General features: G+C 37.3%; 3 protein-coding genes across 3 annotated transcripts; all 3 read right to left on the minus strand.

The window, feature by feature from the left end:
• Positions 1 to 1752: 1752 nt before the first annotated feature.
• LOC131300730 (uncharacterized) lies at positions 1753 to 6347 on the minus strand. The gene is made up of 2 exons (XM_058326695.1): positions 6152 to 6347; positions 1753 to 4452 (listed from the first exon to the last, which is right to left on the minus strand). The coding sequence occupies exon 2, from the start codon at positions 4317 to 4319 to the stop codon at positions 2196 to 2198; it is 2124 nt and encodes a 707-aa protein (XP_058182678.1). The 5' UTR covers positions 4320 to 4452; positions 6152 to 6347; the 3' UTR covers positions 1753 to 2195.
• Positions 6348 to 14172: 7825 nt separating this feature from the next.
• On the minus strand, positions 14173 to 15140 carry LOC131299904 (putative F-box/FBD/LRR-repeat protein At5g44950). The gene is made up of 3 exons (XM_058325477.1): positions 15114 to 15140; positions 14909 to 15058; positions 14173 to 14824 (listed from the first exon to the last, which is right to left on the minus strand). Exons 1-3 carry the CDS (start codon positions 15138 to 15140, stop codon positions 14513 to 14515), a joined length of 489 nt encoding a protein of 162 aa, XP_058181460.1. The 3' UTR covers positions 14173 to 14512.
• Positions 15141 to 18024: 2884 nt separating this feature from the next.
• Positions 18025 to 19628, minus strand: LOC131299905 (putative F-box protein At1g58310). Its single transcript, XM_058325478.1, has 2 exons — positions 19451 to 19628; positions 18025 to 18375 (listed from the first exon to the last, which is right to left on the minus strand). The coding sequence occupies exons 1-2, from the start codon at positions 19546 to 19548 to the stop codon at positions 18030 to 18032; spliced, it is 444 nt and encodes a 147-aa protein (XP_058181461.1). The 5' UTR covers positions 19549 to 19628; the 3' UTR covers positions 18025 to 18029.
• Between the last annotated feature and the right edge of the window lie 1708 nt (positions 19629 to 21336).

Consider the following 21336-nt stretch of genomic DNA (forward strand, 5'->3'; position numbering starts at 1 on the left):
AATGTACATAATTGTATATCCTTAACTGGCGCTTCAAAAGGCGAAACTCTCGTCGTAGTTTGGTGACCTGAAGATCAGAAACAGAGTAGTCCGTCTTTATAACCTATCTTGTTTGGAAGCTTTAACATGCTGCTACTGTGGTGAACCAAAAAATTTGACCACTGATAGAGAAGGAATGACCACCACGAAAAAGACTTCATAAAGTCCCTTTAGAAGAATCTTTCCTTAGACTACAGAGCAAAGAATAAAGTTCACAAGAGAGTATTTCAAAACGTGAATTCTAGATTCTTCCAAATAATTGCAGCAATAGCTTCTAACTTTGTAGCTCCTGAGGTCCCTCGTGGACATCCCACAAAAGTGGAACGATAGTTGATTTTAACAAAACCCCGTTTTAACATGTGGAAAAGAAAACACGTAGAGCTTGGGAATTAAAGTTGTACTTTGCTTGTTTTGGTACGAAGGTCATTCTAAATGAACAAAACTAGACCCCGGAAAATTGTCTAAAAATTATAAGACGAGATTCATTTTGGGTGTGAGTTACCCAATTTGATCAAAATCCGTCCGTTCGCCACCCCTAGGTGTAACCTCCTTGTACTTCTAAAGTCGAATCTACACCCTCCATACGCATATTTCCTTTTCCTTTTTGTGTGTGCCCATGATGGATTTTTTCAATGAATATCGTTTCTCCTCTTTTTTTTTTAAAACCATTTTCCTCTAAAAGTAAAAGAAATGGTATTTATACAGTAATCCTTGGAAAAATGCCAAGACGGGGAAAAAGGATCAAAAGAGAAATGGAATTCTAAGCCCGTTTGGTAGGTACGGTTGGTCACCATCATTTTGTTTTGCCATTATCTTTGAAGCCCTTTTACGCACACATGCATGCATCTTATCTTCTCTGAATTAGAAGGGGTTCGGTTAATTCCCTTTGGAAAAGAATTAGAAGGGGTTGGATTTTCTCCTCAGAACATAATTAAAGGCCAAGACCAAGAGGATTTAAAGACTTTCTCTGACTTTTCCCTTTTCTGGTTCTTATCTCTACAGCCACAAACAACAATAAAACCAAAATGACTATGAACATTCCCTACAGTATTGGGTTTTGCAGCCTTCATTTTGGAAAAGAAAAGTACATTGGATAGAGCCCAAAAAAACAGATACTGTTCCGAGTCAAAACTCACGAAGTAGTCCAAGAAATATGGATTGGGTTTGGCCAGATTCCCATTAGAAAAAGGACAGTTGCGCTTGTTTCCGTAAGATAAAACAGTCTGCTGACAAGAACGTCCAGGACTTTTGCTTCGAGTAATATCGGAGTACGTCAAGTTTCTGTCCCGAATCAAAATTATCAACTTCATTTACCCCGTATACCTATTTATTATGGGCGGGTGGATGCGCACCACCCATAAGCAGTTCCTCCCGACAAACAGTTCCTGATTTCTACAAAGGAGCCAAGAAACTAGAAGCAGTACACTGAATTAACAAGACAGGGAATTGCATACCGTTTAGCAACGGCAAGGACAAGGAACTACCTGAGATAGGCATAGAATACATGATAATAACTTATGAGAACAGGTAACACATTGATCAAGGTCAATGTAAAATAGGTAGGCAACTCTTTCAAATACTGAGGTGAAAGAAAGCAACTCACAAATGACTCCTTGTGTTGTTGGTAGATTACTACGAGCAGAAAGGTAAAGCCGAAATCCCTAGTCTGATGCAGAACCATAAGGTAGGAGAGCATTCACATCGACAAATAACTAAGAAAAAAGAACCATGTATTTTGATGCTGTGGACTGTATTGAATTTTCAGAAAAGAGAGACAACTCGGGAATGGTAATGTATGAGTTCCATTGTAGTCCCAAAAATACATTGACAAACTAAGAACGAACACCAATATTCATCTTTAATCCACTTCTCCACCAAATGTCCTCCACTTTCGCACCTAGCCCATAAATTTAAAAACCATCTATGTAGCCAACTCTACATAGTTGGAACAAAACATGTCTAGAGTTGAGTTGTTACCAAAAAATGCACCCAGTGAATCTCCAGCAAGCTTCACATTCTGCTTGATCAGCTGTTGTCAACATTATCGGCTTCCTTGGCGACTTTGGGGATGCCTATCATCTCTTCTTGAATTCCTCCCCATTCTCCAACATCTATTCTTCATTAGCTTCCGCGGAATTAGTCACATTCTCATCTACTCAAAATCCTGAGTCTCTCTGGAATCTCTCTTTCTCAGCTTTTCCATCATTCTCCTCTATTGCAGCCTCACCAGCTTCAGTAACTACCTGAAGAAGTTCCAAAGGTGTAGCTGCGGGGTCCAGCTCAAGGCAGCCCTTTGGAGAATTCTGAGCTTCTTGGCCTGTAAGCAAATAGTTGGGGACTAAATGAGAAAACCGAAACATCTCCTCTTTCGGTATTCTCCTTACTTTCATGTAATCCGCATCCCTGCGAAATACCGTCTTTAATCCAGCAACCTTGACAAGAGGAGCGACAAGCACACCTTGATTCTCATTGAAGTCTTCAAGAACTTCCACCATGTCATACTTGTGAATCACTTCATCTGGGGTGTGTTCATTCCAATCAGAGGCCCAGTTTCTGTAAAGGGCCCACGCATCCCCCTTCTTTGGCAATATGCAAACAGTCCCACGTGGACCTTTTGTCCAATTAACTTTGTGCGAAAACGAATTTAGTGAGTTGGTGACTTCGTGTTTCCCAATCCTAAAATCCCCACAGGTTTTAAAGAAACCAGAACCAACCCAGTCCAGAGTACTACTAAACTCGCTGTTTGTTTTTGAGTTAAGCCAACTGATCCGCATCTTGAATGGGTTTAAGGATATTACCTTATGAATCATAGCATAGAAACGTGGCATGCCATCGTCACTATCATATGCAGACCAAACTTGGTTGTCATCAAAAGCACTTTCTGTCCGGTCTGAATCAAAATCATGAAAATCAGGATCTGGTACGTTAATTGCCGCTGGTCCAAGGTCCTCTTTATCTGCATCCTTGGCAGAAGTACCACGAGACACTCCAATCCCATTCAGTTCATGAGTTTCACCTTTAACAGAGCTTTTATCTTTCTCTTTTTTGCTATTCTTCAATTTGTCTTTCTTTGAATTTGCTGACTTAGCCTCTGAGTTCAAATCACTTAACTTCTTGCAAATCTCAATCCGAGCCCTTGCCACAAGCATGTTCCGAACTTCAAGCGGTGTCAACTCTCTGGTGCTGTTTGGCTTACCATAATTTCCAGAAAATCCATAGACATGGACCCTATCTGCATCAGTTCCAGCATTTCTCAATCCAAAATCATTTCCCATTGCTGTCTGTCCTCCATAACCATGTCTTTGTCTCAAGAGCCTCTCCCACTCACTGGTCGCCTGTGTTTCCTCCCTCGCTCTCTTCAGTCTCTCATTTACCTGCTGAATAACACTTGCAGCTTTTTGAGCTGTAGAAGGTTCAGAGACTGTGGTACCCACTCCAGCTGTTCTAGTGAATTGACCCTGTTGGAGTTTTACATGATTAAACGAATTAAAACCTGCTGACCTTCCTGGTCCCGCATATCTTCCCGGATCAGATGGATTACCGTTAGTGGCATGATGTCCTCGATCCTGGTAGCTTTGGCTAGATGATGAGTTAAATGGCTTAGAAAAATTCGCAGGTGGAGCTGTCTCTGAAGCCAGAAAAGCCTGTTGACAGTTGGGGCAAAGGAGAGTGTGATTGAGATATGTCCTAAGATACTCATAATGCATCTTGCATCGATAGCAGATTGTCCAGAAAGTATCGGCTCTTGGATATGGTGGAGGGGGGTGTGCTCGGGCAGTATTGTTCTGCGTCTTTAAATTTGAAGTTGTACTGTTTGGGAAGTTAGGAAAACCATTTGCAGAATGAACCCCAGCCTTGGTTGGAACTTTCTGTTGCAACCCCCTTGAGCCCCTCCTTTGGTTATAAGCTAACCTCTTAGCTTTGTCAGATATCAAACTCCAGGCCTCTGAAAGGAGTTTAAATGCACCCTCTGCACCAACAGTTTTGTTTTTATCAGGGTGAAGCATCAGAGCTAACTTTCTGTATTGTTTCCTTACTGTTTCATCGTCAGCATAGGGGTTTACACCAAGTATCCCATACCAATCCACTTCCCCACTAATCTTATTCTCCGCAGCGGTGTACACATCAAGCGTGGTCAGCATTTGGGGAAGACCATCAAGTCCAGGATATAAAGTTTGGGCCTTCAACACAAATTTCTTTGCACCAGCAAAATCCTTCTCCGTTAACTTCCTCTCAGCAATTACTTTTGCCCTGACGGCCTCGTCTTTATTACATTCCATAACTTTAATGGTCAACCTCAATGTTTACTTCAACTTTTCTTTCTAGGTTTAAAGTTAGCAAGAACCTTTTTTTACCCAAGAACAAGTGTCAGATGCTACAAAAAGAGGTACAGATTGTACAGTGCCTGATTACCTGATTCAAAACAAAGAGGACTTACTATAATCTACACATAAAACGCATTAAATAACAAAAAAGCAAACAAATTTTCCAATGAGAAGTGAACCACGGGTTTTGTGCACTCTGCCGAACTTAGAAACAATAACAGTACATTCCTGTCAAACCCAACTGAGTCCAAATGAATATAGAGCTATAATAATTGTTTGAAAGCATTTTAACTTTCTTATACAAATCGCATACCCATTCAATTCTTCACTACCACCAGTCCTTGAACTGTTTTGGAAACAAATCTCGCTGTTTGAATACAAATGAGGCTCTTTCTTAAAAACACAATGTGGAAAAATACCATACTTATTAGCCAAGTCCATACATGCCTAGAAGAGTGAGCACACAAAGATGTCATTGTTTAGGGACGCCAAGCTTCACATATTTACTATAATTGTCGGCCAAACCTATTTACCATAATTGTTGGCCAAATCTAAGCATCAGGATCTGTTTCCGCATTGATCACTTATTAAGGATTCCAAAACTCGTGCATGAAAAGCAACTTGATTAGCTTCATTACAGAAAGTTCCAAAACACTATAATCATCTAGATCTTCAATCCCTTCATTCCAACAAACCAATTTGGGAAACAAATCTCACTCGTTTGGATGTATATGAGTCTCTTTCTTTAAAAGTACCATCATTAGTGGCACAGATCTATACATTGCTAGGGCCTAGGGGAATTGTTTAGGGACCCCAAAATTTACAATATTCATCGGCAACAGCTATGCACCTGCTTGAGTATCAGGGCCTTGATTTACATCATGCAGGGACTTGATATTTTACATACACGAAGCACATTAGTTTCATTAGGTAGACAAACACCTAATATTTCAAGCAAATATATTTATTCTCCCAGCAAATCCAAATGCCATTACTATTCAAATAAGCGAGTTATTAGTCATAACTTTGTCATATCCATTGGGCTCTTCAATTCCCACGATCAAGAGAACAGATCTGGAAACAAATCTCATTGGTTTGGATACATAAAAGGCTTTCTAAACGAGCACAATGTAGCAGAAAAAGCACGAGTGAGTACACACACAGAATATCCATTGTTTACAATTAAGGTGTCTAAATCTCAAAACATGACTCTAAATTTCTAATCATTGGACAAATCAGCATTTATAACCTTTTATCAAGTCTCCGAAATTCATCCGCATGAAAAGCAGCTCGATTAGTTACATTAGCCCAAAAAAGCACTTTATGTTTCAAAGCAAAAGTTTCTGCTCGGCTTTCCCAGTCTGTAATCTAGATGCTACTATCGTTGAAACAAGTCAATTGTCAATCGAATCCTCATTAAATATCAACACAGCATCGAAATGAAACTGCAAATTAAAACGACCAACTACACAAACAACAAACCACTAAAGCAAGAACTTCAAGGGCAGTTCAGGAAGAGAAAAAAAAAAAAAACCTTCGAGGCACAAAATATGTTGCGTAACGGTTAAAATTCACTGCATGAAAAAAGAAATCTAGAAATCAAATTGGAACAAAAAGAATTTGACTTGGATCTATCAAATTGAACTGCAAAAACAACTATTCAACTGTCAAATTTCTCCATTTTCTAATCCTCGAATTGGTACCCCAAACTGAAACCCTAGAAAAGTGGAAGCATGTCATACAAAAATGTCTAATTTGAGAGAGAATCGAAAGATACGAGTGATTACCTCTGGAGTGATGAGCAAATTTGAATCAGATATTTGGGTTGAGTTGAGCTTGTGATTTTTCCCACCAAAAAGAGAGAAATGGAAAAGACCCAAAGGAGCGAGGAAAACCCAAAAGCCTACGAACAAACCCAATTGGAACTCCCAAATGCGAAGCCTCTCTGAGAAATGGGCAACTAAAGGTAGGCGTGGGCTTTGTTTTTATATTTATTTGGTTCCAACTTTTTCTTTTACCCTAACTTGGCACCTTAACTAGGGTTACCTTAACTAGGGTTAGTTTATAACTCAAGTTCAAAAAGATTTTTTCATGGAAAAGAAGTGCTACGGGGAGAGTTCGGCCTAACTTTTTTATTTTGACTTATTTTTGTTGTTCGTGAACTTTTGCTAATTTAGCGTTCGATTTTAGATTATTTATTTACGATGGCAAGAAGGATGAAAGAGTAAATAAAATTTATAATTCAAACTTGAAAAAGTTTGGAAACGACAAAAATAATCAAAAATTTGTCATGTTCAAAATAGTTTTTTCGTTAGTGAAAATTTTAATAGTTTTTTTTTTCTTTTTTAGGCATAATTTTATAAAACCTAGTAAAATTTAAAAAACAAAAACAAAAATGAGCCAATATAATAAATTAGGCCAAACCATTATTTCAACGACCAATTGGCTGGTACTATCAATTCGACTTATATCGACAATAATTGAAGAGCTTTAAATAATGTTGTGGGCCAATGCATCAGATGAAATCCGTATATGGTAAAATTTTGCGATGATTTAATCGCTGTCCATTTATGCAAGATGGATTAATTTGTCTTGATTAATCGAAATGAAAGTTTTTTTTTTGGTAAATAATCGAAAGGAAATTAAGTTGCGAAAAGTCTCGAAAGAAATTAATGTCGTAGGTCACCCCAAAAGTATTGTTACTGTACCCATTTTCAAATATGGATTGCACTAATAAATAAATAAATAAATAAATTGATCCAGATTGGCATTATAGCTAGGTCAATTAATTGATTCTCAATCCAATGACACGTCTCAAAATCTCGGAAAGAGTAAAACAATGGACAATTCGTAGTTTACATTGTTATACAAGGGACAAATTTCCTCTTTATTTCCTCCACAAAGGTTAAAGTGAGGAATATTCTCAAGTTGAAATCCCCTCTCCTGCTCTTTTAACATACTATCAAAATAAGCACTCCCTAATGTTCAGTTCCGAATTCTATATGAGGCTCTCTTCTACTTTTTTTAAAATATATTGTTAAATATATGAGAGAAGAAATGTTTTTATTGAATTCGATAATGAAACCGTATAATGAGACCTTTATTTATTCAAAGAGAAAAAACCTAACTATGAAAAAGAATCATTCCAATTATAATAAAATCGCAATCAATTACAATCAAATCATGATCTCAATATCCCGATATTATTTAGTATATCCAAGGATTCTAACATGGACATGCATTAAAACGAAATTGAGCCGTTTACAAGCCTTGGGTACTGGACTCGTACCAAGTCCGTGTCTAAGGCCATCCACAATGGTATAATCAAAAGTCAAATGTTTTTTAAGTTAACAATGTTTGTGCAAAAGATGGCTCACAATGGTATAATCAAATTTAGCAACATCCTTAGAAATAATCAAATTTTGGGTTTTGGATAACCAAAACTAGCAACCTTTTTCAATAATCAAAATCTGTGGACTTCATACCACATAAATTAACTAATTCCAAAATTTGTATACACGCATGTTTCAACTGCTATTTTCTTCTTTTCTTCTTCGCCTCTATATCTTCTTCACTCCACCAACAAATTATTTATCTTTCTTTCCCTCTAAAAGTGAAACTCATATCTCTCGATCATCTACAATTCAAGTAATCATCGTCGGATTAAGGTACTTCACTTTTCTTTCTCACTTCTATTTTATTCTTTTTTTTCAAAATTAAGAGAAGGAATCGATATATTTCTGCCAAAAAAAAGCTGTAATGGTGGGAAGTAAATAGCAGAAAACTGAGAGAGAGAGAGAGAGAGATTATAGTGAATCCCTTATTTTGGTTATGTACTTGGAGTGACCATTGTGGATCTCAACAAACATTGTTAAGCTTAGCAAACTCTTAAATGAATAATCAAAAGCTGATGTGTCAACTTTTGATTATCCATTTTTGATTATACCACTGTGGATGGCCTAAGAAAGATGAAATACATTCAGCAATAGAAACATAAAAATGATCTATGATTGCTGGTTCTTTCTCAAATGTTTTGAGTACTTGTTTGCCTTTCTTGGTAGACGTGTCGCATCTTAATCCTCTCAAATGCAAGAACCAGCAATCATCCAAAAAAAGTACTCAAAACGGTGATTTGCATTTGAAAGTTGAAACATCCTGGATAAGGGTAATTCATGCTATGAATGCATCTGTTTCAATTACCAAACTGCAAATCTTATGCTGCTTGGCCAATTGCAGGCCATCCCGAATGGCCCATAACTCAGCCGCTAAGTTGCAGCTCGATTGCATGAGCGTTCCTGTGAGAGCCAGCCACCCACAGCCCATTGTGGTTCCTGACTAGGCCTCCCATACTCGCTTTTTACCAGTATTTTCTCTCAAAAGCGCCATCTGTACGTGTTGAGTTTAAGGAATCCAATTGAGTTTACTGAGGATCTCATTTGCAACAAGGACCAACTGGCTTCCATGGCTAACCAATGCTGCTGGTTCAAAGATGGATTTGTTTCTGTTTAGTAGCTCCAAATAATTAAGATGACAAGCAATGGGCAAAATGATTTTCCGAGGAACTCCAGAAGAATGAACAAGAGAGGTACAGTGGTACAGTACCATTGGCAAGAATCTCGTCGATTCTTCAGCAGAAACAACTACAAGATGAGTGTGAGAAGAACTACGCGCGAATTAATTTCAGTTTAGCCTACTCTAGATGTTTATAGTCTGAGGCTACTTTTAGGCACATGACTGCATGTGAGATCTAAGTAATTAGGACTCAAGAACTCACACACACATATGTATGTATGTTGGGCCCGGAGTGCCCCCATAGATTTGGTTACACAATGTCACTCCCTGCGACAGGTGACAGCTCTAAAAACAAACTTGCGGGTGCGATGTCGAATGCCATAAAATACTTAATTGAAACCTTCGCTAACACCAATTGGTTTTAGAAAAGATGATGGAAAAACGGTCCGACATACTAAGCCTATAGAGTTTAATACTTAATAAATGAAATGAACATGCATGTTGCTCTTTCGTCGCTTATCATTTGCTCTTGTGCTGAAATGCCTAAGTTTCGTGGTATCATCCTTTTCTTGATGTTTCTCGAGTTTTAATATACATCATTTTTTGTTGATTAAAAAAAAAAACCAAAAAACAAAACAAAACCAATTAGCAGTCTAAAAAACTACTATTAATTGGACTAGGAGTGTTACAGTCAGGTTTTAAATCGCAGTATTTGGAAACGAAACAGTATGATGAAATGATTTTAATCAGTCAATATCGGATAGTATAGCGGATATATAAGAAATGGTGATTTCGGAGGTCTAAAATCATGTTGCTTAACTACTGATGCGATATGTATATTTCGAGCCCCGGTTGTGAGGTTTCAATGGTTAGTTTTGAAGGTTATGTTCATATGTGGCGGAGCCATAATTGTGGTCCAAGCAGCCTGACTTAAGAAATATTTTCATTCAAAATTGTACTTGATTCCGCCACTGATTTTGCTCCAAGTGGTTTGACTTTAGAGAAGTATTTTCATTCAAAATTATACTCGATCTATATCGTGTAGCTTTTTCAGAACAATTTATATAGTATATTTGGTATTAGTTTGTTTGTTTGTCGATAATTGCAACACTCATGTGTACTTATATTCTCAATGAAAGACATTGAGAAAATTTACATAGCTTAAAATAACTTTATACTAAAATTAATAATCAAATTACATAAAATAACTGTAGTGAAATGTGGGTTCCATACAATTCCGCCTACAATGTTCATCATTCAACGATGCTATTGCAATTCCTTTACAACCTCTTTGGGTGGTGAGAAAATGAGATAAGAAATGAGAGCCCATTGATCGAGGGAGAAATAAGAAGAGCCAATCAAAAAAAAAAAAATTTTGTACCTTTCTCTCCAATTTTTTTTTTGCTAAAATCTTTGAAGTAAAAAAGTTTTCGGATCGGATTCGAATTACCACTATCGGATTCGAGTCTTATCATATTCGGATTTGTCGGATTTGGATCGGATCCGACCCATTGACAGCCCTACATGTGCCTATCATCTACAACTTGACATTTTGTTAACAACTTATTAACTACCGAAAACACCATACAACTTAATTGGTTGCTACAATTTTTTTCTCACAACTTATTTACTACCGAAAACACTACCATAACTTTTAGAGGGACAATTATGAAAATTATTTTTGTAATGAGGCTTCAAAAAATGAAATGCACCAAACTGGTGCTGTTCATTTTTAGTAAAAAAAAATAGATTTTACTCAAAATTCAAACTAAAAGTTGAAGAAAAAATTCATACCCTACCTAAAACTTTTTCCAAAAAATGCCCTTCCTCCAAATTAGACTTGTCATTTTAATTCTTGAAAAAGGGTAAAACAGAAAAATTATACTCCAGATTTGTACTTTAAAATTATCAAACAATGTGGGATATAGAAAAGTCAAAGGGGATAAACATGGGAGACTTAAAGAATCATCCTTAAATCTCATCTCATGTAAGTATCCATCCAGGTCATTTTGAACGATTATGATATCATCCCATATTTTTAGAAACCCAAATCTACCCCTAGTTAAGCTGAAATGGAATGTATGTATATATAATATTGAATTTTGAGACCTAAACTTAACTCCCAAGTCCCCCGTAAAAACAGTAATTACCCAAAGTGAAATCCCATAAATCTTGGGTAAACATTGACCAAAACTAAGCATTAAATTTTGGATTTCCATATTTGTTTTCAAATCACCGAAATCCCATGTTGGTTTTCAAATCCCTGAAATTCCATATTAGTTTTCAAATCTGAGATTTCCCGTTAGCCTCACACCACCCATCCCACCGTCGCCGTCCTCCTTTGCCAATGTCGTCATCCTCCATCGCCATCATCGTCATCCTCCATCGTCGTTCCAAAGCAGTGACGTCGAAACCCCTCCATCTTTTGTTGGAATTGAGTCGCCATCCACCGTCGAGTTCCGCCACTCATCCCGATGCCCGTAGAACAAAAACAAATCCTCATGGTGTATTCTGAAATGGGTAAATCAATTTCAGAAATCGATTCATATCCTGAAATCATTTTTTTATTATAAATAATGGTATTTTTGTTTATTTTAATTGTATTCCTTTTTTCGATTAAATCATGTTGTATATCTTCAATCTGAAATGGGTATTCGAAATCATGCCGTTGGTTTTATAAATAAATAATTTCCGATCTAGATATTTCATGGTGTATTCTGAAACATCATGGTGTATTTATATCATCACCATAAGAACGTGAAATCCTGATTTCATGGAATATGAATCGAATCCTATTTTCGGAATATGTCATGAATTTGCAGAATTAACCATGAAAACTTGGTTAATGTGATCACGTTCTTATGGTGATCATCTCATCATGAAATACCTAGATCGATCATTTTTTTTTTTTTGGGGTAAAATCGCTCATGTTTTTTGGCAAATTCATGGTTAATCGATCATGTTTTTTTTGTTGAAATCTATATTATAAAATAGAGCAGTCTTTTGTCTACCCATACAAACATGAGCATCATTCCAACCATTGGATCGCAATTTCAATAGGTTACGGCCGTTGGATTGAATCATTGATTCCAACCTATTTCCCACGTCTGTCTACCCAACAATTTTCCTCTTTTCCATCGTGTCTCCTCCTATTCTCCATCGTGTTTCCTTTCTTCTCTCCTCTCTTCCTCCATAGTTACTCTCTCTGTCTCCCCGCATAATCCACTCCTCGGCGCTCCGGAAAAAAAAAACAGCGCCCATAAAGCTCCTCCACCAATCAGCCGTCCTGCACAACCACCAATCAACCGTCCACGAAATTGATTTGGTGGCCTAAATTGCTGTTTAGGATGAGAATTTTTTTGATGGGAGTCTTACGGGGAAATAATTGTTGTTTAGGATAAAAAAAATTTTGCTGTTTAGAAAAAGAAAATCAATTTTGCTGTTTAGGATAGGAATTTTTTTGATCTATATCTTTTGTTATTTGTCTTTCAAAGATGCTCACTTTGTGTTTGTTAAACTGCATGTTTGACAGAGTGAAAATAGTGGAAAGTGAATTAATTCTTTATGCCCACTTTTATGTAGCTCTCTTAATTTTTTGATAGACTTTGTGGTCTGATACTACGAGGACAGGCAACATGACGGTAACAACATGTGGAGACATGTCTGGGGAAATGATGGGGACACGGCAAAGTGAATTCAATACTTTTTAAAAAGAATTCCAATTGAGAGTTTATTTGTTGTGGACTTTATTCCTCTTTCGTTTGAATGGATTTTTTTTTTTTTTGTGTGGATCCGCTTGAATGGTATTATTTGATCAAATCAAATCATGTTAGGACAAGCACATCTCTTTCCCTAGGTAACAATGTGATCAAATCATTACAGGATCAGCACATTCCTTTCCCTCGCTCTCTCCCCTATCGCCAAATGTATGACCGAAACGTGTTGCGCCGTGCCTTCAGGCACGGGCATGCACTAGTCAATCATGAAATCATGACATATCATCACATTCTTATAGTGAAAATATGAATCGATTTCATGACATATTCCGAAACTATGATAAACATATGGTTTAAATTGGTTTCCAAAAATATGAACTCTTATAGTGAAAACCATATTTTTCATTTTTTCGGAATATAAAAAATATGGTTTTCAAATCTAAATGAAAAATAAAGGAGTTTTTTTGGTTATTATATATTTTTGAAATTTTGAAATCCTCTTTTGTAATTATCTCCCGTAATTATTGTATTGAATCCCATTAAATTAAAAAATGATTGATTCCCTCTAAATTAGGAAATGGTTGAATCCCACTAGTTTAGGAAGACAATACACACACACACACACACACACACACACACACACACACATATATATATATATATATATATATATATATATTAATATCTTATTAAAAGGGTAAGATAGGTAATTCACCATCTGAAAAGATGAAAACATAACTGTTCGAAATGGCCAGGATGAATACTTACAGGGGATGAGATTTGAGGATGAATATTTAAAAACTCCGATAAACATTTGACGACCGATAATACTCTGGCGATTACAATTTTTATCACACTTTGGATACGTTTAGAGTGTCAACAGTATATTGGTAAAACGTATTACTTTATTTGTCATGTAATGAACCACATTCTACTGAAGTAATATTATAGTAACATGTTATATGGTGTGTATAATGTGTTCACCGTTGAATTATTTTTTGACTTCTCCGTTTTTCGAAAGCACTTTCTCTGTTTTGTAAAGCAAAACTCTGGGTTTTTTTAGGAAAAAGCAGGTTTCCTACATGTGAGAAGGGAGAAGGAGGAGCGGGTGGTGAGTGATGCGACCATAGAGCTACTACTAGTAGCAAACAGTAAACACTTTCCTCCTTACTTCTCACTGCGAGGGAAAAAGTTTCAATGCAACGGTTATTTGTAACGTTCTCTTGCTATAAGATGTATCACAAAAAAAGCAAAGAAATAACCGTTCATCCAATGTGAACGCGATACTTAGTTAGCCTGTTTGACCACCGAGTAAGGATTGGAAACATCGGCCGGGCTGGCCTGTATATGACGGTATTTTCTTGACATCAATTGATGCTATTAAGTACTCCTTGAAATGTACTAAAAATAATAGTATGACAGTTGCACAAGGATAGCACAAATTGCCCTCCGTATGACAAGACTTTCAGACACATGGAATCAACTACTTACACTGCTAATAGCAAATCAAGAGGCCAAAGCATTTTTGACAAAATTAACGAGGGAAGACGTTTCGGAATCTTGAACTGTATTTTCCTCATACACCAACCACAAAGATATACTTGAATTAGCTTACCCGACAACACAAAAAGAAAAAACAAAGATAGACTAGGAGCACCCCAGAGATGCATACAACAGTTACCACAACTAGGAAACATCAACTCACTCCATCAGCTCCAACACCACCCAGAAACAGCAAAGATAAAGAGGAATCCTTAGCATGAGCACAGGAAGCTGAAACATAAGTGGTACGGAAAGCAACAGAAGGTTGAAAAGATTGGCGCTTGAATTCTGGATTGACCTGCAACCCAGCACGAATATCATCTCCAAGAAGCTCCCTCAGTACTGTTATCCTTATCTTACAGCAACGCAAATTCTCACCTAATTTCGGCAACGAATATTAAGTTCACAAGTCTTTGAGCCCCTTGAAAATGCTGAAAATGCCCTGCAAAAACAGCTACCGGACTCTTTTAGTTTTTCTGATAGGTTGCAAACACAGCTACTTGAATCGAGATAACCAATCGTCATCTTCTTCAGAACTTTGGCATTTTCCAGCAAATATTTTATCAGATCAAGCTGGTATTCTTTTCCATCAAATTGTGGAATCTCGATTTCCCTGAGATGCAATGCCAAACAACTGGGCACTTGCGGACGTGGTCTCCATAGTTTGGCTGAATCAAGGATTCTTGTTCGCTGATGACAAAAACAACGGGCCAAAAATCAGAATTAAGAAATGGAGAGAGTGATAGCAGAAATCTGAACTTGATCTTAACACACCTCAAGAATAAGAACTTCAATATTAGGTGAGCACCGAAGAAAATCCTTAAGCAAATCCCAATTCCAGCAAGAACCGCTTTCCGCACCAAGCCTCAAATGGGTCAAATTATGGAAAGTAGGTAGAACATAATCTTCAACCTCGGTGAGTATCTATAGCATTGACAAATAACATGTTCAATATCATTACATAGTACTTTAAAAAAACACAAGAAGCCTCAAGGCTAAGGGACATTGCTCAAGGCTGGATAAGATATATGATTGGTAATGGTAACTCCACTTTTCTATGGCATTGTGATACCCCATCCCACATCAGAAGTCTCCATGTAGTGTGGCTTGTGGATCAAAACCAAGGTAATGAGCCAGTGGTCTATATGGGGGCATTACAAATGGCATTAGAGCGACCATGTGGGTTATGGCACCAGGGATCAGAGTCAACAGACCTGGGGAAGACTGTGGTGACTCTAGTGCTCAACCCCTCACGAGGGCGCGAAGCCATAAAAGGTGGGGAGATTGTGATATCCCGTCCGACATCGATAGTTTACATGGGTGAGCTTGGGCGCATAATAAACCCTATAAGATACCACAAGTAACTTGGGTTTAAGCATTTTGTGCCATGTGGTGTGGCTTGTGAATCAAAATTAAGGTACTGAGACAGTGGTCTACATGGGGTGTTACAGGCATGATAATTGGCATCCATTAGGTCCAGTGAGGTGAAAACTTTATATCCAACTCAAAATCAATTGGCAATGAGTGGAGAGGTCTCAAATGTTATTAAGTGAATATCCATTCTACTCCCACGCAATGGGGGACTCTATTTTCTTAACATCCCCCTCACGTGTAGCCGCGTTTGAGGTCTGTCACGTTTGGCCACTCTTGGGTCCTATCATTGTGCAGCCTTTTTGCTAGTCTGTCATCTTGAGGTGTGGATTGTAAATTTTTAAAATATTGGATGGAATGAACCCCGCTCTGATACTATGTGAAAACTTTATATCCAATTCAAAACCAATTGGCAATGAGTGGAAAGGCCCCAAATGTTATTAAGTGAATATCCATTCCACTCTCGAGCAATGTGGGACTCTATTTCCTTAAAAGTGTACATGCTGCATGCATTATGGCAGAAGGGTGGTGTTCCAAGTGGGTAGGCCTTTGGCTGCAAATCTTTAAGGATGGGAATTGCAAATGGCCTAGGGCCAGGAATCCTGTAATTCAAGAAATCATGGACAACATTCCAGAGGATTTAAATACAATAGTTTACAAAAAGGACGTGGTCAGGTGGATGCTTACTGGGAATGGGGGTATTCCTCAATGCCTGCATGGGAAGCTCCAAAAACCACAAGCTGTTTAGTCAGATGGTACAAGGTTGTCTATTTTAGACATTATGTTCCAAGGTAGGCTGCGATCCTTTAGATGGCATGTCATGGAAGGATGGGAACAAAGGATAGACTTGCTAGATGGGGACCTGTCAATAATAAATTTTGTGTGCTCTGCGAAAGAGAGAATGAAAGCCACTCTCACTTATTTTTTGGTTGCCTCTTCTCTAGATGAGTATTGGCAGAACCTGCTAGAGCAATGTGGGGTGTTTAGGAGGCCTATGGGTTTAGACCAGGAGTTTGAATGGATGATTCAGAGGAGCAGCCATGGTTCTGTTTTGAGTTCTCTAATCAAACTGGTTTTTTCTGCAGCCATCTACCACACTTGGGGGGGAAGGAATGCAAGGATTTTCCTGGCTAAAAGAGGGGATAAAGACGACGTGTTGTGCAACATTAGAAGGGATATCAGGGCCTTTTTAAGTGCCTGGAAATTGTTTAAAAACCCAGCTGAATGGCAAAGGGTTAGGGAGATGGCATCTAAGTCTTTATTGGATTGTTAGAGCTGTGGCTTTGTGATTTTCTCGTTTAGGCTCTTCTTCTTTCTTTCTTTTTCTGGTCTGTAATGATTGATTGTATGGGGTTCAAGGCATTCTTTTTTGGTGTGTTTCCATAACAAATTAGTTACCCAAAAAAACCAAAGCAGCCTTAGCTTAATATTCTCATTAACCCTCGGGCTTTGAGGCCTGGTAGTTATGGCCGAAGACTTATTAGGTTTGCTCCCTCCTAAGGTTACAAGTTCGAAATCTCTCAGGTGCTATCAAATCCTTTGGGCCAGTTCATACAAAACTTTGCTTAGACTTTAATTAGGGCCCCCACTAGTGGATGGTGAGATCATTCCCCCAAGATTAGTCGAGGTGCCCGTAAGCTTGCCCGGATACCTGAGTTATCATAAAAAAGGCAAAAGACTTAGGAGTTTGCTCAAAGGTCTCAGGTTGAAATCTCTCAGGTGCTATCAACTTTTGTTGGTCCAATCTATGCAGGATTTTACCCCGGACTTCGGACCCCGGTAGGATTGGTCCTCCAATGATTAGTCGAGGTGCACGTAAGCTGGCTTGCATAGCACAAAACTCTTAACTTTCAGCTTATAGATAAGGCTTTAAATCTTAAATATCTAAAAAAAAAATAGAAACCTAAAAAAGGAACTCGTCAATGTCCTTTTCAAAAAAGTAAGAAATAACCAAAAAAAAAAACTCAACATCCTCTTTCTAGTATAGCTAATGAGTAGAGAAAACGTACATCAAGAATTTTGTTGCAATCCCTTCGAGAAGCATAGATGTCTTGGGACCATCGTTGGTCGAAGACCTTAAAGGAGACAACAAAGCAAGAACTCTAGCCTTCAGCAGCGATGATAAATTCACCAACGAGAACTCCTCTGTCGCCCTATCTACGAGATCAAGGCATTCAAGTTTGGGGGCATTAACCACAAGCTTGTAGTATTGGTCATCAGATTCATCTCTGTTGGACCAATCGGTGTCACGAAATACGTACAGACGTTTCAATGTGGGCACAGAACTATTCCATATCTTTGCATTAGCAAAATGATACTCACACCCTGTCATATACAACTCTTCGAGAACTGGGCATCCGGAGAGGAGATTCTGAGCTGAGTCTTGATTCTCACAATGCAGTTCCACTAGGTTAAGAATCTTAAGGCTAGGAAGACAAACGGAAGTGGGTATTCTCAAGCGAAAATCTCCCTGCAGTGTTAGATTCACCAGCGTTTTACTGGCGAAAATCACACACGAGGAAACTCAAAAAGATAAATGTAAGTCGCAGTTGAGGTCCACCACTGGTACATTCCGCTTAATTATGGCACAGATCCATGCACTAACGACATCAGAATTACAGAAGAACTTTAGCCTAAGTCGGAATCGCTCCAAACACCGCACGTCACTGAGAAGCAACACTCTGTTCACGAAATTCATAAAGCTAAAATTGACCATGTCATTGCGGCCGTCAAATTCATTGCGGTCACGGAAGAGCACAGAATCGTCAAAGTCGATGCCGGTCACAAAAGTCCAAAGGTACCGCCACCTTGTTGAAAGAATGCTGGTTCCCACTGCATTTTTTGTCGGGAAATTTATAAAAATGGTCCCTCTAGTTTGCACGAATTTTCATTTTTGTCCCTCTACTATTAATTGTATCAATTTTAACCCTATAATTTTCATTTCATCTCAATTTCGTTCTTCTCTCTAACGCCATCCATGAAACAAACAGAATTGAAGGGCAAAATTTTCATTTTCTCTCACAGAGAGACCAAATTGAAATTTTATACAAACCAGAAGGATTATTTTTAAAATTTTACATTTTACTTTCATTTTTTGCAAATAAAATAAAAAAGACCATAAGTAATGTATTTGACAGCTGAATTATTTTTTATTGGGTAATTATTTTTTATTGGGTAATCAAACTATATTGAAAAATTTATATTTCATTACACATTACAAAAATATTAGAAAATGTACAAATTAACCCCTTAGCTAATGTCTTTGTATCATGTTCTTATAATCTTCTTATTTTTTCACCCAATAAAAAAAATGTTTAAAATTCGTGTTTATTTGTTATATGAGTGATCTTATGAGTAAGTCCCAAAATAAATACACTTATACCCATATTTTAATGTATTTGATCTCTTAATATTTAATAGTGTTTCATTACTTAATTAAACACAATTACAAGATTTCTAAATACTACTGAATAACTTTTTCTTTTTAATCATGTGACAAAAAAAAATAACGATAGTGAAAATTCAATTGAAAAAAAAAATACAAGACTAAGACAATTAACATAAGAGTTGTTTTTCGAATTTTCTCATATTTTTTGTGATGTATATAATAAAAACTTTAAAAAATTTCAACATATTTTTTATTATTCAATATAAAATGAGATGAAAAATATATTATATATGGTGTATTTTAAATTTATTTACAAAAACAAAAGTAAAAAATAAAATTATAGAAATAGTCCCTCTAGTTTGCATGAAATCTCAATTTAGTCCCTCTTTGAGGAGAAATGACAATTTTGTCCTCTGATTCCGTTTGTTTCATTAACGCCGTAAGCGAGAGGGACGAAATTGAGACAGAATGCAAATTATAGGACTAAAAGTAACACAATTGATACTAGAGGGACGAAAATAAAAATTCATGCAAACTAGAGGGACCATTTATAAAAATTTTCCTTTTTTGTCGGAAGGAATGAAAGTATGTGACACAATACGGAATCTGGTAACTTGCTGATCCTATCTAAGCTCTTCCCAATATCTGAATCCATGGTACATAGCCGAAGATGTTCCTGAATATTAACGAATAATACTAAGTAAATCAAATTGTTATAGACAAAAACAAGTTAAAATACCTAACCACCATTAGTACAAATATTAATCTATTAGCTCCCAAAGGTTACATTGCCGGATACTTAACTAGAAACCCATTTCTTTCTTCTTCTTCTTTTTTAAGGGTACTAGAAACCCATAACTAAAACATATTTTCAGCTTCCATAAGGAATCAAGATTCCAAAACCCAAACAGCCCATTCCATGTAAAGAACAAACCCATCAAAGAAGAATGATCGGAGAAAGGAGTACAGTTACATACAATGAAGAAGTTGATAGAAAACAAATTTGCGGAGGGAAAAAAAAAAAACAAACAATTACAGAGAAGAAACCAAAGGGCTAACCTTTTTGGGTGAATCAGTGGCTTAAAATCATAAACTGAGGAGAAAGTTTAAAGCTTTACGTGTAAATTTTCTCTCTCTTTCGGTGTAAACTAATAAATGGAGGGAAAAAAAGTCTGAAAAACAAAACCAGAGGTTTTTAGGGCTGGGGTTTTGGAGTGATGCTCGTCGGTACCGAAATCGTAGGGACGGCCGCGCCGGGCCGTCTCCGGCCACCGGACGGCCGATCCGAGCCGTCCAAAAATTCTATAAAAAAAAACGAGGGGGCCCGCGCGAGAATCAACGGCATCCGAGGTATGTAAGGTGCTTGATCTGAACACCTTTTTTCGTGTATATATGTATATTCCGACGGGGTCGGTACCAATATCATTTCCGAGGGTTTTGGCCGACAGGGGAAGTGTACGGTGAAATCCCAAAATAACACTTTTTACCTCGTTCTCTTTCTTTCTTTCTTTTTTTAAATCACCCGCCAATGATTCCTCTTTCTCATTTTTGCCTTGTGTCTATCATCTACTACCACTAGTACTATTTTAGACACCAACACGAAGTTGAGGGTGCATTTCCGCTAAAAAAAATTTGTCTTTGGTGACAATAATCAATTTATTCTGCTGAATAGGAGTACTATTTTAGGTAATGAATGTTAGGAGAATGATTTGTCTAAAAATCCGTAAAAACATGAGCTTCTTGTCAAGAGCAATTTTGTTCACCCTCGCAAGGGTATGCTCATTCTGTGTTGAGGAGTGCTAGGGACAAAGAAAATATCCTTAAAGTGTACATGAATGGCTCAGATGCACTGTACATTTTCTTTGCACCTAGCATTTCTCTTCTGTGTTTCATTACCATAATCAGAATTCATATTGTCTAAATTCATTCGTTAGGAGACTACGTAAAAATTCATATCTTAATAGGAGATTGGTAAGCATTTGATCTAAAAGTTTAATTTTCCAGTTAGGAATTTTAAAGAAAATAAATAAACTCTTAGACGAAGCACTTATCAATATTTGATTGAGCTGAATTTTGTCAGGGTATCCTAGAAAATGAATTTGGAAAAATTGAATGGTTTCGTTTAAAAAAGTGAGATACATAATGATTATACCCTCATCGAGGGTGAACAAAATTGCTATCTTTTTTGTCCATTTAGTTGAGGGGAAACACACCGTGAAGCAAGGTTTAGATCAAACCTATCTTCATGTGTTTTCTACAAGAAGAATCCAGATCCAACCGTCCATAATACATTTGTAAATCATTGAGTGAACATAAGGCCCAATTCCGCTAAGGTTCTTAAAAATACTTGAAACACACCCTAACTCTGTTATTGGTTATAACGTCCATACTATTCTAGATTCAAGGATTGACCTCGTAAATAAACATGCTTGATTTATCGATC

Source organism: Rhododendron vialii, chromosome 9a (genome assembly GCF_030253575.1).
Source record: "Rhododendron vialii isolate Sample 1 chromosome 9a, ASM3025357v1".
NCBI classification, from domain to species: Eukaryota; Viridiplantae; Streptophyta; class Magnoliopsida; order Ericales; family Ericaceae; genus Rhododendron; species Rhododendron vialii.

Coding starts and splice junctions, on each gene's coding strand:
- LOC131300730 (XM_058326695.1), bottom strand. CDS start 4,319: ATGGAATGTAATAAAGACGAGGCCGTCAGGGCAAAAGTAATTGCTGAG.
- LOC131299904 (XM_058325477.1), bottom strand. CDS start 15,140: ATGTCCCTTAGCCTTGAGGCTTCTTGT. Junction 15,059..15,113: donor TTAGCCTTGAGGCTTCTTGT/GTTTTTTTAAAG, acceptor TCAATGCTATAG/ATACTCACCGAGGTTGAAGA. Junction 14,825..14,908: donor TTGAAGTTCTTATTCTTGAG/GTGTGTTAAGAT, acceptor TTTTGTCATCAG/CGAACAAGAATCCTTGATTC.
- LOC131299905 (XM_058325478.1), bottom strand. CDS start 19,548: ATGGATTCAGATATTGGGAAGAGCTTAGATAGGATCAGCAAGTTACCA. Junction 18,376..19,450: donor CTTCCGACAAAAAAGGAAAA/TTTTTATAAATG, acceptor CGTGCAAACTAG/AGGGACCATTTTTATAAATT.